This window comes from Mus musculus, chromosome 18 (genome assembly GCF_000001635.26).
Source record: "Mus musculus strain C57BL/6J chromosome 18, GRCm38.p6 C57BL/6J".
NCBI lineage: Eukaryota > Metazoa > Chordata > Mammalia > Rodentia > Muridae > Mus > Mus musculus.
This window is the reverse complement of record NC_000084.6, coordinates 34,579,684-34,597,542: the sequence shown is the minus strand read 5'-3', so window position 1 is coordinate 34,597,542 and position 17,859 is coordinate 34,579,684. Positions and strand designations below refer to the sequence as shown.

The window sequence follows — 17,859 nt, the reverse complement described above, 5'->3', positions numbered from 1 at the left end:
GTGGGAGCTAAAAAGCTAGGCGTGGTGGTGCAACACGGTAACTTCAGCCAGCACTTGTAAAGCTTAAGTAGAACTTTGAGTTTGAAGACATAGAAAGACTAGAAAGTGGGGAGGGTGGGATGCAAAGTGTGTATTGCTCTTCCAGAGAAGTTGAATTCAGTTTCTAGCACTCACATCAGGCCTCTTACAACTCTTAACTCCTGCAACTGAGGAGCCAACATTTCACACAGGCATATAAATATAAACAGTAATTTTTAAAAAAAATTCTTTTTTTAAACCAAGGAAGTAACTTGAACAGAGAAAAAACTTTAAAGGAATTAATGACAAAGAAGAAGACCAAGCAAGAACTCAAGTAAAGAAGACATGTTGAAAGCTATATCTAGATGCTGGGAATGTAGCTAGGTCATCTTAACACTGAGGAAATCCTGGACTCCATTTGTAGCACCAGATAAAACCAGGTCACCTTCTCAGCTACCTACTGAATTCAAGGTCAGTCTACATGAGACCCTATCTTTAAAAGAAAGAAAAAAGAAAATTGCAAAAGGAAGGAAACGAGAAGGTGATTAAAATCTGTGTTTTGGGCTGGAGAGATGGATCAACATGTTGGAAGAGTGCTGCTTGTTCTTCCAGAGGACCTGAGTTTGATTCCCAGCACCTACATCAGGTGGGTTACCACCACTTGTAATGCCAGGGATCAATTTCTCCCTCTTCTGACCCCATGGACTCCTGTACACGTATGGTATTCATTCACTCACGCACACAGATATACCACGTTAAAAAAAAATCTTTAAAACTTCCAAATAAATGAATAAACAAATGAATAAAACTCAAGTGTTTCTGTTTTTCTTCTGACAGTCAGATATGACCAGAAGGATGCCAAAGGTAACCATGAGTGTTTTGAAACTGATGATTAATAAGTTAATAATAGATTAAAATTGGTATACACTGAGGAGTAAAACTTTTTTATCCTCAAGTTTATTGTCTTTGAGTTCCTGGGTGATTTGTGATAAAACAAGTCTATTAAGCCAGAAATGTTCTAATTCTTTCTCTTCTTTTGGAGTATGAACAAATCCAAGTTTTAAAGTGGGGTAATATAAACAAAGCTATTTTTTCCCAAGGCATAATTTTTTTTTTTATTTTCTCCCTTCATCTAGACTCTATGCCTCCTAATAAATAGACATTTCTGGACCTTTCCTATGAACTTGAAGATAGGGGTGTAATGGGAGTGTTGACTTGAGTGTATTTTTAATTAACACATTTTTTTCTATGTGTTTACAGGCGGGGTGTGAGTGGGTTTGGTTGGATTCTGGACAAGACTCTCATGATGACTCTGAGTTGAGCAATGACTGCAGGTCCCTCCTCAGCTCTTGGGACTCCAGTCTGGATCTTGATGTGGGCAGCTGGAAGGACACCGAGGATGCAGAGGCTGAGGCTGATGAGCCCAAGGAAAGCAGCCCAGAGAGAGGATGTAGCGAGCTTCTTGTGGGTGACGTAGAAAGTGAAGAAGCTCGGGAAGAGGCAGAACAAGGCACACCCCAGGAACTGCTCTCTGAGGTAATGGTGAAGGAAGCTACTGTTTCCGTAGCTTCCCCTTCCCTTCCTTCCCCTCCCTCCCCTCTAGCCCTTCCCCCTCCTCTTCCCTTCTCTTGTCTTTCCTTTTGAGATCGGATCTGGCCACTGAGCCCCGGGAACTCCTGAGGTCCTTGAGCTTCAGCTTCCTAAGGCCTGGAACTTTCAGGTATGCAGCACCATGGCCCACTCAGCTTCTAAGCCTTGAACGATCCTACTATTTACTAGTGGTTAAGAGCACTGCCGCTCTTGCAGAGGAGTAGGGTTCTCAGCACCTCCATCAGGCAGCTCACAAATGCCTGTAACTGCAGCTCCAGGGGACCAATACCCTTTTCTGGCCTCTGAAGCCACCAACATACATGTGTTATGTGTATACTCAGAAATACACACACATGTAAATAAAATTTTTTGAATGTATGTATGTATGTTTCTTTGAGACAGGGTCTCACTATGCAGCATTGGCTATCCTGGAACCCACTGTGTAGACCAGGCTGGTCTCAAGCAGATCTGCCTGCCACTGCCCTCTGAGTGCTGGAACTAAAGGTGTGCCCCCACCAACCCCAAAAAATAAAAATAAATCTTTGAAAAATAAAATCAAAATACAAATTTCACTGCTTGCTATGCCACCAGCACTTGCTTCTAATATAGAATATACACCAAATATGTAGTTTGCAACTAAATGTCCTAAATCCACAGTCTTTAGGACCCTGGGTCTCAGGGAGTGGAATTTTTATATGCAGGGCTGCCTTATGATGAGTGTCCTTGCCATATGTTCAAGTGTCATCTTTGTTTTGGGGGGGTTGTTTGTTTGTTTGTTTGTTTTTCGAGACAGGGTTTCTCTGTATCGCCCTGGCTGTCCTGGCACTCACTTTGTAGACCAGGCTGGCCTCGAACTCAGAAATCCACCTGCCTCTGCCTCCCAGTGCTGGGATTAAAGGCGTGCGCCACCACATCTAGCCCAAGTGTCATCTTGGTTAAGCGCAGAAGACTAACAGGTTGAGACAGTGAGTTTATATTTATTCTACAGCTGAACATATTCAAGAGAATTACAGCAAGTTCAGAAAGTATCTAGTTCAGATATTTCCACTTCTATAGAAGGAATAGAGTTCAGGTTTGCTTGGCAGCCACTCCCAATTAATATATATATAATTAATTATATATATGTGAGTAGATAAAATTATAGTATAAGCTGGGCGTGGTGGCACACGCCTTTAATCCCAGCACTCGGGAGGCAGAGGCAGGCGGATTTCTGAGTATGCCCCAGTACAGGGGAACGCCAGGGCCAAAAAGGGGGAGTGGGTGGTTAGGGGAGTGGGGGTGGGTGGGTATGGGGGACTTTTGGGATAGCATTGGGAAATGTAAATGAGGAAAATACCTAATTAAAAAAAAAGACAACTCATGGCAAGCACAATGCATGGTTCAAAATAATAGTTATTGCCAGGAGGTCGTAGTGTATGCGTTCAATCCTATTACTGCAGAGACAGAGGCAGGGAGATCTCTAAGTTCAAGGCCAACCTGGTCAAGAGATTGAGTTCCAGGAGAGCCAGAGTTACACAGGGAAGCCTTGTCTACAAAAAACAAAAACAAAAAATCTTGTTATAGATTATTATTATTGCTTTCTCCTGACATCCCTCCTAACATCAATCTGACATCCCTCCTGACATGCCTCCTGACATTCTTCCTGATATCACTCGGATCCTAGCCGCAACCTGTTCTATATCCTCAGGGAACATTTACCCCCAACACAAATAAGGATTGTTTTCTGCTGACAAGAAAGCAAAAGCAGAAAACCCACCTTTCAGAGTGAAAGTTTAAACCCAATGGCAATAACGAGTTGCCTCTAGTATCTGGCCTTAGAAGTTTTGATCTCCCATCTTAACCTCATAGCCCATGCTGGGGCACTTGGGGCGGTCTCTTTCCTAGAATAGGCAGTGGCTTTCTTAGAAGATGTCTTTACCCACAATTTAGTTTGTATCAAGTATATTAGATGTGGGAATATGTGGAAATGTCAAGCTACCTAAAGTTGGAAAGTTTCGTAGGGAAAGGGGCAATGGGGCCCTGCTTGTACCCCTCAGGGAGGTGTCCAAACTGAGACTTATTTTAGTTTCTTTTTTTCATGTTGAAGATAGAACTTAGAACTTGAAGCATGCCGGTCAAGTACTCTACTGATCCCAGCCCCAGTTAAATGTGCCACACCAGCTATAAGGCCCCTTGTTATTCAGCTTTCCCAGGGTTCCCAAACCTGTACTATTTTTATCTTAACAGTGTCTTAGCGCTAACATACATAATCAGTAAATTTAGACTCTCATCGTTGATATTATCTGTCCGGCTATAATAGCTGATTTTAAGACCACAGGTTATAGTGGAGGGTTGGGTTTTTTTTTTATATTTATTTTCTATTGGGGGGGGTTGTTTTGTTTGTTGTTAGTTCTTCCTATAGAAGTCAATGTCAAACTTAGAATTGAGTAAATTCACTTTTTCATCTTGAAGCCATTTTTATTATTTTTTAAAAAAATTTATCTATCTATCTATCTATCTATCTATCTATCTATCTATCTATCTATCTATCTATTTATTTATTTAGTGTAAGTACACTGTCTTCAGACACTCCAGAAGAGGGAGTCAGATCTTGTTACAGATGGCTGTGAGCCACCATGTAGTTGCTGGGATTTGAACTCAGGACCTTCGGAAGAACAGTCAGTGCTCTTAACCACTAAGCCATCTCACCAGCCCCCTGAAGCCATTTTTAAATTGCTCAGATTATCATGGAAAACTTTGTTGATTTGTCTACTGAAGTCACTTTTCTCTAATTTTTCTGGTATCTTCATAGGATTGCCCTCTTCTTACATTGAGATCTGCCTACATTTTACTCTGTGTAAGTAAATTTTATCTGCTGCTTCTTGGATTTCCCAGGGGGAGGCTCAGCAAGACTCAAAAGAGGATGATCAAGGTGAAGGGTCTGCTTCAGACGGAGAAGACACGCCCCCTTTAGGTGAGGGGGAAGGCATCCGAGTTCAGGAAGCTCCCCTGGTGAATATCCTGTACAGCTCCTCACAACTGTAAGTACAGGGCTGAGTGTAGCTGAGTGGTAGAGTGCTTGTGTAACACACTCAAGGTCCTGCATGTGACCCCAGCACTGCTGGGGTCTCTAACATAGATCTTCCTACAAGGGTGTTAGACTCATGCTTTTATTTATTTCTCTTTATAATTACTTGAATTCATTACCATGAAATAAATTGTTTTATAAGTTTTTTTTTTTAAGAAGGAAGTTACAGGTGGAAAACCTTTAGAATTTTTTGAACAAAGTTCTCATTATGTTTCCAACGCTAAAAATTATGTTAAAATTTTAACGTACTATAGAGGTTTATATGCTATTGTATTACAAAACAAGCCTGTTTTGAAACTGGAGATAAGGCTCAGTGGTTAAGAGTACTAGCTCCTTTTGCAGAGGACCTGGGTTCAATTCCCAGCACCTACCTGGTGGCTCACAACTGCCCTTAACTCCAGTTCCAGGGGAACTGACACCCATTTCTGACCTGCTTCAGTACCAGGCATATACACAACACTAATATATACATGCAAGCAAAACATCCATACATATAAAATCAAATAAATGTTTTTTAAAGCTGTTTTGTTGACATTAGTCTCACGGATGGGTATGTAGCTCGGTGGTAGAACACTTGCTTAGTAGATACCAAGTCCTAGGTTCAATCCCCAGCACTGTGAAAAAGAGAGGAAAATAGAGTCTTTCCTACAAATTAGCCTTCTCAGTAATTACTAGTTTCATTTACTTTGGAAATGATGCTAAGTGATCTACTTTTATACAAAATATACCTTTTTGAAACTATTGAAACAGGTTGAGCAGTGGTGGCACAGAGCCTTTAATCCCAGCACTCGGGAGGCAGAGGCAGGCGGATTTCTGAGTTCGAGGCCAGCCTGGTCTACAGAGTGAGCTCTTGCTGTTCTGTGCTCCTCCCGCTCCTCCCGCTCCTCCCGCCTCTGGCTCCTCAGTGCTGGGGTGACAAGTCTTGATCAGACTGTTTACTAGAAAGCAAAAGCCAGCCAGCTCTGCCGGTGCAGGCAGGCTGTAGTCTCAGCACTCAGAGGGGCTGGTGCTCTGAACTGTGTAATGAACCTGTTTTCATGTGACATTATTACCGGGGAAATGTGAACAAACATCTATTTACTTCACTAGGAAACTGACAACAGAAACAGGAATGGGACCACCAGAGTCCAACCCGGAGGAGAACTAAGGAACTTGCTAGGGTCATTTACTGAAAACTGGGGGAGGGGTTCCTTACAGGAGAATGGATGTCACAAAGGCAGCTATGTCACTGAAACTCTTCCCATACTACATAACAGCTTATGAAAGATGAAACCTTGGATCTTTCTGTTCAAGTTTAGCCAGCTTAATAAATTGGAGAGTCTCCTCAGAAGTCCCCACTATTCATATAACTCTTTGGGCGGGGTGCTGTGGATCTTTTCAGTCCTGAGATTTGCCAGTTGTTTGCTTACTGAGCATGCAGAGCCTCCTTTAGAACTCCCCAAGTCTTGTTTGTTTGTTTCACCATTTGTTTTGTTTTGAGACAAGGTCTCAAGCATACATAACCCTAGCTGTCCAGGAACATCCTATATAGACCAGGCTCACATGAACTCATGGAGGTCCACCTAGCTCTACCTCAAAAGTGCTGGGATTAAAGGCGTGTGTCAACATACCTGGAATCTTTTAAGATCCTGAATCTTTTAACATCCTGAATCTTCTAAGGAGTTTCACTTCAAAATGGAATGTTTCAATTCAGGGAAAAAAAAAGCATATATCTTCTCTATCTAAAAGAAAAAAGAAGGAAGAAAAGGAAAGAAAGAAGAAAGGGAGGGAGGCGGCAGGGAAGGGAAAGAAAGAAAGCAGTGGCATAGCAGTAATGATGCCTGCTGACCAAATACCCTTTCTGCTTATCTGGTTTTCAAGCAGGGTCTCATGTAAGCCAAGCTGGCCCAGAGCTCTGTATGATGGTAAGAAGGGACTCAAACTTGTGACCCTGCTGTTTTTACCTCCTAAGTTAGGCTACACTAAGTGAGATAGAACATTGAATTCTTATGTTAAAGCAGAGGTTTAAAACTCCTCTAAAAAACTGTCCCATAGCTAGGCATGGTGCCTCATACTTATAATCCCAGAATTCACTAGCTCCCTGGTTGACCCTATGTCAAACAGCAGTCCCTGAGGTAGGAAGGTGGAGGCAGACCCCAATGGTGGAGCTCATTGATGGAGCTCTTGGCTAGCATACTCAAAGACTATGTTCTAGCACTGGAAAACAAAACAAATATTCTCCTGACTCTCTTCTCGCTCATCCCTTAGCCCCTACTGACAGAGACCAGAGAAATGGAGCCTTTTGGTCTCCATTTCTACACAGGTACTATCTACTCCCTTGCTTTTACTATTTATGTTGCTTGATATATATCCATATAGGTAAAATAAAGGTAAGATAGAAATTCTTAAAATATGCATAGCTGGTTAATTTTGAGTTTATAAAACCTACCATAGTACATGTAGTGGATACATTAAATACCTATTATATAAATGTATGAATGAAGTTCTACAACCTAGTACAAAGGAGCTATTGTTAATTTAGTCTGAGTGATCAAAGACTTAAGGCACACATGCTACTACAAACAAATCTCTCAACTACCCTCCTGTAAACCTGACACTCATTGGGACACACACACACATACAGACACACACAGACACTACACACACACACACACACACACAGAAGTAGAAGTGAGGCTCTCTGGGAAAAGGAAGGAGATTAGCAGGAGTTGGAGGAAGACAAGAGATGGTGAAGGGTGGTGAATATGATTGAAATATATTAATGTGAATGTATGGAAATGTAATGAAATCCATTATTATGTACAATTGATATATGCTAATAAAAACATTAAATAAAATAGGAATGGCTGGAGAGATGGCTCAGCAGTTAAGGACACTTGCTCCTGCTACTCTTGCAGAAGACCCAAGTTCGTTTCCCAGCACCCATATCCGGAGGCTCACAACCATCTGTAACTCAGCTCCAGGGAGTCTGATGCCCTCTTCTGGCCTTCTCTGGCACTGCACTCATGTACACAGAAACACGCAGACTTACAAAACAAAAATAAAAATCTTAAAAAATAAATAAAATAGGAAAAAAGAAAAGAAATATGTGCTTTAAATGTCTTATTTGGATATTGGGTTTTTTGGTAAGTAATAGCTTTTAGGAATAAATTGAGTAAAGACCATAGTAAAATTACATGATTCGGTGGTATACAATTTAGATCAGGTGAGGCCAAGTGTGGTGTGCATGCCTTTAATCCCAGAATGTGAGTTCGAGGCCATCCTGGCTTACATAGCAAGTTCTGAGCTAGTCAGGGATACATAGACCATATCTCAAAATAAATTAGTAAATTATTAAGTGGAGCTGGAGAGATGAATCAGCAGTTATAAATATTTGCTGCTCTAGTAGGGACCAGACGTTGGTCAGCAGCACACAAGGTGGCTCAAAAACATCTGTAACTCCAGTGCCAGGAGGTGGATGCAATCGAAACATACACATCAAATTAAAATAAAATAAAATAAAATAAAATAAATATAAAAATTGAATCTAGATACAGGTGAACTACATGAATTACATGATAAAATAGCTGTAGGGGGTATTAAAACTGAATAGATAATAGGAATTGTGATATCACATGAATGTATATCATCTGGTATACAATGCAAAATGATAATGTATTTTTTTCTTCCTGAGACAGGGTCTCATGTAGCCCAGGCTAGCCTTGAGTTCACTGTGCAGTCCCAGGATGATGAACTTCTGACCTTCCTGTTTCTGTCTCCCCAGTGCTGGGATGACAGATGTGCCACCATGCCTGATTTAGAGAATGTGGAAATTTAAGTGTTAAGAGACGGCTTTTTGAGGGAATGATACAGTATATAATGTGGGATACATAACATAGACTAAATAGAAAAGTTTTCTTTCTTTCTCCCTCCACCCTCTTCCCTGATACAGGGTTTCTCTGTGTAGCCCTGGCTGTCCTGGAACTCACACTGTAGACCAGGCTGGCCTCAGATTCAGAAATCCACCTGTTTCTGCCTTCTGAACTCTGAGACTAAAGGCGTACGCCACCTCCACCTGGCCCAACAGAAAAGCTTTCAACTTGGAAAAATTATAAGATGAGATAAAATATTGAACTATTGAATCTTGAAAGAAAAGCAAAATTAGAGATTTTAGCCCAGAGAAAAAAGAATCATAAGGAGAAAGGAATCTATACTAGATATTTTTTAACGACTATGAAGCTAAGGTTATCGCTCGGTGATAGAGAGATTGCCCAGAAAACAAGAAGTCCTAGTACATAAATAAGTAAATAAATGAATAAATAAATAAATAAATAAATAAAATGAAGAATAAAAACAAGACAGGGTTCAGAGCAAGGATTGAGCATGTGATGGCTCTTGCTGCCAACCCCAGGGTTCATACAGAGGAGGAAGAGCGCTCGCTTCATCAAGTTGCCCCCCCCCAAACACACACTATAAAAGAAATTAGGAAAAACCCTAAAACAACTAATATTCCTATACAGAAGAGGGCTGAGGGCTACTGGCTTGCAAGCATGAGGGCTCGGGTTTAATCCCCAGAACAGAGAGGGGAAAAAAGAAAAAAGTTCACTTAGGAGACACAGTTGCACCCAGAACTAGTCTCCGGCAAATGGGCCCATGTGAGAATGTGTTAGGACAGAAAGAGGAGGGTGGCCATTATGAAGAGGGTTGCTAAGGAGAATAGCGTATCTCTAGTGTGTAAAGCAGGTACATGCAGCCTGACACAAGCAGGAGTGCCAGGCTGCTGACAGGTCTCTAGGTGCATTGTTCAGAGAAGAATGGATGTGTAGTGCATTCGGGTAAGGGTCTTACTAGGCTGCCAAGTGCATTCCTAGAAAAATGGTTGGTGTATGTGTAGCCAAAGAAATGGAGTTCCCGGTTGCTGAACTTGCCTGCTTCTAACAAGGCAGACAGAGAGAATGAAAAGGAAAGTTAGCTAGTTTGGCGTTGGTAATGCATACCTTTAATCCCAGTACTTGGAGGCAGATCAATGAGGTCGAGGCCAAACTGGTCTACAAAGAGAGATCTAGGACAGCCAGGGCTACACAGAGAAACCCTGTTTCAAAAAAGAAAAAGAGGAAGAAGAAGAAGAAGAAGAAGAAGGAGGAGGAGGAGGAGGAGGAGGAGGAGGAGAAGTGAAACAAAACAAATAAATATTTAGTTTTAGAATCCTAATAAAGCATAAGAGAATTCTTTGATACATGAGGAATTAATAACATCTACTATGTGTCAGGTGGTTATATGTACTTACGGAAGAACACTGGACAAAAACTTTTTTTTCTTTTGAGGCTGCATCTCATGTAGCCCAGATTGGCCTTTAACTCATTCTGTAGCCTTGAACCTCTGGTCTTCCTGCTTCTACTCCCAAAGTGCTGGATTATAGGTGTGTACCACCATGCCCACTTGAGAAACCACTTTCTAGATGAGCTCTGTAGAGTCACAGGTGGGAACTGAGCAGGAGAAGCCCAGGCACAGGTGAGCCAGGCAGACACACCTGCAATCCCAGCATTTGGGAAGCTGGAGATTCAGGATAAAGGTTGAATGAACAGTTTAAAGACATCCTGGACTAAACTCTGGACTTTGTTGTTGTTTTGTTTTGTTTTGTTTGTTTGTGTTTGTTTTGTTGTTTTTGTTTGACTTTCAAGACTGGGTGTGTAGCTCTGGCTATCCTGGAGCTCAGGATGTTGACCAGGCTGGCAGCTGGCTGGGATTAAAGGCGTGCACCACCACTGCCTGGCTGTAAGCAGAGATTTTTAGAATAGTTCTTACTATGTAGCTGACCCTTTTGCCAAATACATGGGATTGCGGCAGGGAGGAAAGAGAAGAAAGAAAAGGGGCACAAGCAATTTGAGAGTTGTAGTGAACACTTACCCAGCATGGTGGCATAAGCCTATAATTCAAATATTGTAGAATATGGAGGAAGGAAATTTTAGTAGTTCAGGGTCATCTTCAGTTACATAGTTAGTTCAAGGCCAGCTGTCTTACACGAGACCCTGACTCAAAAGAAGAAAAAAAGAGAGAAATATAAAACAAGCCAACGAAAGTAACCACTTCATTGGGTAATAGTGACATAGTTTATTGTGGCTGGAGAGACATGGTTCAGCAGTTAAGAGCCCTTGCAGCTCTTGTAGAGGACCTGGGTTCAGTTCCCAGCACCCATAAGAGGCAGCTCACTACCATCTTCACTATCAAGGATCAAGGGCACCCTATTGTGCTCTACTGGTACCAGTTCATTCTTGATGCACATAAATTCACACAGGCACATACAGAGGCACATAAAAGAAAAAAAATGCTAATATATATATATATATACATATATATATATATATATATATACACACACACACACATAGTATACTCTCCTTTTTAAAAGTATTAAGTGCATTTTCATACCTATGAGACTACATTCCTTCAAATGTGTAATTAGGAGCTCTATGGCTTGAGAAAGCCTTATTACCCACCCAGTGAGACACAGTACCACTTATGAAGCGACTGTCTCTTTTCTGTCGTGTATTCTGTAGGAATGACCTAAGCCAAGGTGATCCTATTCAGGATCAGTTCCTATTTAAGAAGACTCTTTTGCAAGTCTGGAAGATGATTGCCAGTCACAGGTAGGTTTCCAAAGGGAGATTATCTCCAGAACCAAAACACATATTTAGATATGAGCACAGAAGGGGATATGTCCATCTCTCATACAAGCCACAGTTGGGGTGGGGGTTGCAGTTTATCTGGTGATGTGCCTGCCCAGAGAGCATGAAGTCATTAGGTTTCATCTGAGTTTAGCAAACACTGGCTGTGACCACACAAGCCTACCATCCCAACCTTAGGGAAATAGAAGTATATGCCTCCTTCCCATATGGTAGATTTTCTTTCCCACAGTAGCAGGTCCTCAGAGCAATGGACAAGGCTCAGTAGGTAAAACACCTTCCTAGCAGTCATGAAACCCCAGATCTAAAATCCTCAGTGTTGCACACACCTGTATACAGGTCTACAGCTATAGTTCCAGCACTTGAGGAGTCAAGGTAAGAGAATCAGAAATGCATGGCCATCCTCTGCGATATAGCAAGTTTGAGGTTAGCCTGAGCTTCATAAGACCCTGCTCACCCCCAAAAACAAATGACCGAGAGAGAGAGAGAGAGAGAGAGAGAGAGAGAGAGAGAACACTCAGCAGGTAAGAGCACTAGCTGCTCTTGCAGGTGACATAGGAGAATCAGTTCCCAGTCCCCATAGTGCCCAGCACTCCAGTTCCAGGGCATCAGACGACCTCTTCTGACTTCTGTAAGCACTACATGCACGGACACATATGTATATGGACTCAAACATTCATACTCATAACATGAAATAAATATTTTTATAAGGGAAACTAAAAATCAGGGTCTTGGAAAACTTTAACAAATTTGTGAGCCCTTAATTTAAAAAGATCACAATGAGGCCAGGCATGGCACGGGTGGCGCACTTGAATCCCAACACTCAGGAGGCAGAGGCAGGTGAATCTCTGTGAGTTCAAGGCCAGCCTGGTCTACAAAGCAAGTTCCAGTACAGCCAGGGCTACTACACAGGGAAACCCTGTCTTGAAAAATTGAGAGAGAGAGAGAGAGAGAGAGAGAGAGGATTATAATAATAGTTAAAATATTCCATGGGTTAGACCCCCTGCCCCACCCCACATTTTTGCTGCTTGGAAAGTCAACAAGAAGTCATATGTCATCACTGCTGCTTGCTTGTTGCTCTGTAGCCTGGCTCACCTAGAACTAGAACAAGACCTCAATATGCTGTGGAGGCAGGCCTCCAGTTCTTGGTGATCCTCCTGTCTCAGCTTCCTTAGTGTTATGGAGCCGCCATGCCTGGTTTACTCTGTAGTTTAAGTATTCTTGTTAGCTGCCACCCTCTCCATAAGACTGACTGACTCGGCAGACTTCTTTATCCTCCTTGGGTTTGTTTCTTAACAGGTTTAGCAGCCCATTTCTAAAACCCGTGTCAGAGAAGCAGGCTCCAGGATACAAGGATGTGGTGAAAAGGTCAGTGGGGGGGGGGGGGGGCAAGGGAAAGCTTGGTCGCCTTTTCAGTATTGATTTTTAGTTAGTTATTTATAGGCAGTGTCTCATGGAGCCCAGGGTAGCCTTAAACTGGCTAGATAGCAGAGGATGCCCTTGACCCTCTGACCCTCCTGACTCCAATTTCTGGGTTCTGGGATTATAGGCTTAGGCTGCCGTGCCAGGTTTTTGTGGTGTTTCGGGTTAGACCCAGGGCTTAGTGTGTGCTAAATAAGCATTGCCAGCTGTGCCACAACCCCAGGCTGGCTCAGCTCTTCTCTTTGTTATGTTTGTCTTGTGGGTTGCATGTAGCATGTAGCCCAGGCTGGCTCAGCTCTTGTTTGCCTGTTCTGTTTTGTGGGTTGCATGGCTGGTCTTACATAACTGAAGTTCACCTTGAATTCTAAGTCCTTCTGCTTCTACCTGTGAAGTGCTAGGATTGCAGGCCTGAGCCACTCCACCAGGCCCTTGGTGGCTTCTTTGTCTGTCTTTTCACTCTTTATTTCCCATCTCTTGGTCTACTTACCTTATTTACAGCACTCACAGACTCAAGATATGGTCTACAGCCAATGAAGCTCTGCCTCTACCTCTTGAGGACTAGAGTTATAGGTATTGCTAATGTTTTGTTTTAAATTTTGCTTGCCATTTGTCTAACTGGAGATGTTCCCACCTCAGTCCTACACAGTGCTACAATTACATATGTGTGCATGAATCCCCTTGTCAGTCCACATTTGACAATATTTTCTTTTTTCTTTTTCAAGACAGGGTTTCTCTGTATAGCCCTGGCTCTCCTGGAACTCACTTTGTAGACCAGGCTGGCCTCGAACTCAGAAATCCACCTGCCTCTGCCTCCCAAGTGCTGGGATTAAAGGCGTGTGCCACCACGCCTGGCCTGACAATATTTTCATGAAGAAAATTTTAAGAGGGACCCTGTGTTTATTCAGGAAGATAGTGTTAGACATGTTAAATAGAAATTAAACACATTGGCTAAGCGGAGAATTTTGGATGTTAGCAAGTACATCTAAAAGGTTGCCATGATGGAGTCTGTCTGTGTCAGTGAGTGTTGACCCCACTGGTGTGAGGACCGGAGTGGATCCCCAGCACCTGTGGAAAAAGCTAGGCACAGTGGCAGTGGCACCTACTTTTAGTTACATTCCTGGGGCTTGAAGACAGGAAGATCCCAGCCAATCTACATAAAACAATGAGCAGTGGGTTCAACACAGAACTAGTGTGGAAGACACTGTTATCAACCTCTGGCCTTCATGTGTATAGGCATGCACACACACACTCACATATACACAGGAACACACTCATACTCACACACACACACACACACACACACACACACATTTGTGCTGCTATAATAAAATGCCACTAAGTGAATAATTTATGAACAACAGAAATGTTTTTCCCATGGGTTTGGAACCTGGAAAGTCTAAGATCAGAGTGCCTACAGACTTGGTGTTTGAGACAAATAGTCTATTCCTCACAGTAGAGCCACACAGTAAAACCCTGTCCCAAACAAACAAGCAAACAAACAGAGTCAGAGGTTTCTATTCAACAACGATAATCTTACAGTTCCATCATGTCACGGAAGGTGTAGGAGCAGAGCAAGAGAGAACAAGTGGATGACTGGTCCACAGGAATCAGAGAGAGAGAGAGAGAGGGAGAGAGAGACACATAGAGAGACAAAGAGACACACAGAGAGACAGAGAGACACACAGAGAAAGACAGATACATACAGAGACAGAGCAGAGAAAGAGAGAACAAGAATAGAAGTCTGTTTTCCCCCATGACATTTCTCCTGCAGCAGGCTCTACCTTCTTCCACAACTTTGTCGAGTGACTCCATCAGCTGGTGACTGGTTGTTCTAACACACGGACTTTAGGGGATATTTTACATTCAAACACAACAATGACACCTCTGATTCTGACGACAAATGACAATTTGAGTTCTGCAAAGTACACAGAAGTTGCCAACTGTTCTTGCCATCTGGCCATTGGAGTCTCAGCTCTGTACATCTGTGTGTGTTCCTTGTGATAGTGTGGAGGTTTGTTGTTGTAGTTGTTGTTTTCCACGATAGGCTTCCTCTTTGTCTTCTGAGGCATCTTTTGGGAACACTTCTCAGCAGCTTTGCCTTCAACTCTGAAGTGTCTTTTTCTATTAAGAGTTTCTAGAACATCAGGAGCCATCTTTTTCTTATTCTTGGTGCTCCCATGGTTACATCCAGAAAGGAGCAACACTTCATCTCTTCAGGCCTCATTGTGGTTCCCATTCTTACTCTGGAGGCTGAGGCAGGAATATCACCAGGTGAAGGCCAGCATAAACAATGGCAAGACAGACGGCCCTGCTGCTTCTGCCTTTCAAGGGCTGGGGTGAAAGTGGATGCCACCATGCCCAACAAACCATGTCAAAAACAGTAGTCAGAGTGGGCCTCAGGTCAGCAAGCCTGAGAGGCTAATTCCCCGTGACAGTGCAGTAGGAGAGCAAGTTCAAGGCCAGCCTGGCAGCCTCATAAGATCTTGTCTGTGAAAATGTAAAAGGAGGGCTGGGGTAAGGGTTTATTAGGAAGCTTCTTAATGTAGGATGTGTAAGGTGCTGGGGCAGTGGTTCTCAACCTTCCTGATGCAGTGACCTTTAACAGTCTCTCGTGTTGTGATTCCCCCAACCATAAAGTTACTTTGTTGCTAGATCATGACTGTACTTTTGCTACTGTTTGGAATTGTAATGTAAGCTATCTAATGTGCAGGACATGATATTGGATCCCCAAAGGGGTTGTGACTACAGGTTGAGAACTGCTATCCTAGGTTCAACACCCAGTGCCTCTAAGCTGATGATGATGATGATAAGTAATGCCTATGTTGTGTGTTTACTAAGATTAATTTGCTATAGAATGTGCACAGCGTAGTGCTTCACCTCTATAGAGGGTCAGATGTAACCGGCTGCTATTTTTTACTTTTTAATGAAAGTTGGTATCTTTGCTGTTCTTCTGGTTTGCTTTCCATTGCTGGGGTAAGCACCGTGATCAAAGGCAGCTTGGGGAAGAAAAGGTTTTACTCCATCTCACCACTAGTAGGCCATCGTCCAGGGAAGTCGGGACAGGAACTCGGTTCAGGGACTTGGAGGCAGGAACTGAACCAGAGGCCATGGATGGTGCTGCTTACTGGCTTGCTTGTGGCTTGCTCAGCCTGCTTTCTTTCTTTCTTTCTTTTTTTTTTTTTTTTTTTTTTTTTTTTTTTTTTTGGTTTTTCGAGACAGGGTTTCTCTGTATAGCCCTGGCTGTCCTGGAACTCACTCTGTAGACCAGGCTGGCCTTGAACTCAGAAATCCACCTGCCTCTGCCTCCCGAGTGCTGTCATTAAAGGTGTGCACCACCACACCCAGCTTCAGCCTGTTTTCTTACAGAACTCAGGACCATCTGTCCAGGAGTGGCACTACCTACAGTGGGCTGGGCCCTCCCACATACATCATTAATCAAAAAAACAAAAACAAAACAAAACAAACAAAACAGTCCCTACATGCCCATAGGCCAGGCTAATGGAGACATTTTCTTAATTGAGGTTCTCTCTTCACAGATAATCTCAGCTTGAACCAAGTTGACAAAAATAAAACCAAAACAGTGTTGCTGCCGTCTCACTAGGAACCAGTTCTCTAGAGCTTGCTGTAGGCACTACAGTTTTTTGCCTGTCCTGTCTGCTCTGGGACAGGGTCTCACTCATACTGACTTGGGATCACTGTGTACCTCATTCTGTCCTCAAACTCAAGGGAATCTTCCTGCCTCACCTCCTAAACACCAGTTCATCAGACCTTACATACTAAGGTTGGATTTCCTCTGGCTTCTGCAGACCCATGGACTTAACGACCCTGAAGAGGAATTTGTCTAAGGGACGCATTCACACCATGGCTGAATTCCAGCGGGATCTGATGCTGATGTTCCAAAATGCCGTGATGTACAACGACTCTGATCATCACATATACCACATGGCTGTGGAGATGCAGCGGGAAGTCTTGGAGCAGATCCAGGTACTGTCTAACGCGGACTGCTACAGGGCAGGGAGCGGTGCTTTCTGCAATGGGATTTCAGAAGCCTGTGCGATGGCTTCAGATGGTGCGGAGGTGAGCTTGTGTTTTAGAGTTTATCTTCAGAGGTGACTGAAGGGCCTGAAGGACCAAGGTACTCTTGGGATGGGGAAGTTCCTTGTCTTAATGGATCCGGATTTAACACACAGTGGGGTGAGGTTGTCTGGGAAGGCCAGCAGCAAGACGGCCGGAGAGGAGTTAGTTACGGTCAGGTCTGCTTTCAGAGGCCCGAGTCGTAAGGCTAGAAGCAAATCGGGTGCTGGACTCACTGACAATGTCTCATTTGTTGCAACTGTTGACATTAATGTACATGTATATTTCCCATAATTTGGAGAAGACAGAGTGAGTTCAAGGAGACTTGTAAGGATTTCTCTTTGGAAAGCATCAAATTTTAAAAGGTGTAGTTTTATCTGTTTGCCAATAAAATAAATACAATTGCATACACTTCCTCCTGGCCCTCAAGGTTCATGGTTTCCTGTCTGTGCATTGCTCCTGTAGGTTCTGAGTACTTGGCTGGATAAAAGGAAGGACTTGAGTAGTCTGGAATGAGTGCCAGCTAATGTGGTGGATGAAGAAAGGGGACTTTGTTAGCCTGGAACTACAAGTCTGGTTCTTTCTCAAGTTACAGCTCTTCTTAGGACTGGCCAGAGACGATGTGAAGACTTTCCCTCCCTCTCTCTCTATTCCCTTTCCAAATAAGGACAGTAATGCCTTGCCTCCTAACTAAGAAGCCAATGGTGCTTGCAGATGGAATATTTTTTAAAGGGGTGGGGTGTGGTGGGGTGGGGTACCAAGATCTGGATTTATGGTGTAAATATTGCTCATATTTTTGTTGCATAGACTTAGAAGTAATTTGATTGAACCTTTGTTTCTCTATAAATAAATATTTCGCAAACTAAAGATTTTGCTTGGTTTTTGAGTCAGAGAATCAAAACCTAGGCTTTCCTGTAAGTCCCCATTGCATCCAGCCTCTGCCTCCAATGGTGTGCTGGGATTAGGGGTTTCCACCACCAGACCACCAGGCCTTGCAAAGGCGGTTTCTAAACGGTTAAAGAAGCT

General features: G+C 43.0%; 1 protein-coding gene across 7 annotated transcripts; it reads left to right on the top strand.

Moving 5' to 3' along the window:
• Positions 1 to 74: 74 nt before the first annotated feature.
• Brd8dc (BRD8 domain containing) lies at positions 75 to 17,697 on the top strand. 7 transcript variants are annotated; one of them, NR_152399.1, is made up of 8 exons: positions 75 to 1,554; positions 1,664 to 1,738; positions 4,483 to 4,628; positions 11,212 to 11,301; positions 12,637 to 12,705; positions 13,258 to 13,329; positions 16,566 to 16,743; positions 17,299 to 17,697. NR_152399.1 is itself a non-coding variant. In NM_177773.4 (6 exons), the coding sequence occupies exons 1-6, from the start codon at positions 1,267 to 1,269 to the stop codon at positions 17,347 to 17,349; spliced, it is 822 nt and encodes a 273-aa protein (NP_808441.2). In that variant the 5' UTR covers positions 75 to 1,266; the 3' UTR covers positions 17,350 to 17,697. The 7 variants fall into 7 exon arrangements, 3 of the variants coding, with proteins under 3 accessions (NP_808441.2, NP_001345231.1, NP_001345230.1); NR_152398.1 differs by lacking the exon at positions 1,664 to 1,738; NR_152401.1 differs by lacking the exon at positions 13,258 to 13,329.
• The last annotated feature ends 162 nt before the right edge of the window (positions 17,698 to 17,859 follow it).

Coding starts and splice junctions, on each gene's coding strand:
- Brd8dc (NM_177773.4), top strand. CDS start 1,267: ATGTGTTTACAGGCGGGGTGTGAGTGGGTTTGGTTGGATTCTGGACAA. Junction 4,629..11,211: donor CTGTACAGCTCCTCACAACT/GTAAGTACAGGG, acceptor TGTATTCTGTAG/GAATGACCTAAGCCAAGGTG. Junction 11,302..12,636: donor AAGATGATTGCCAGTCACAG/GTAGGTTTCCAA, acceptor GTTTCTTAACAG/GTTTAGCAGCCCATTTCTAA.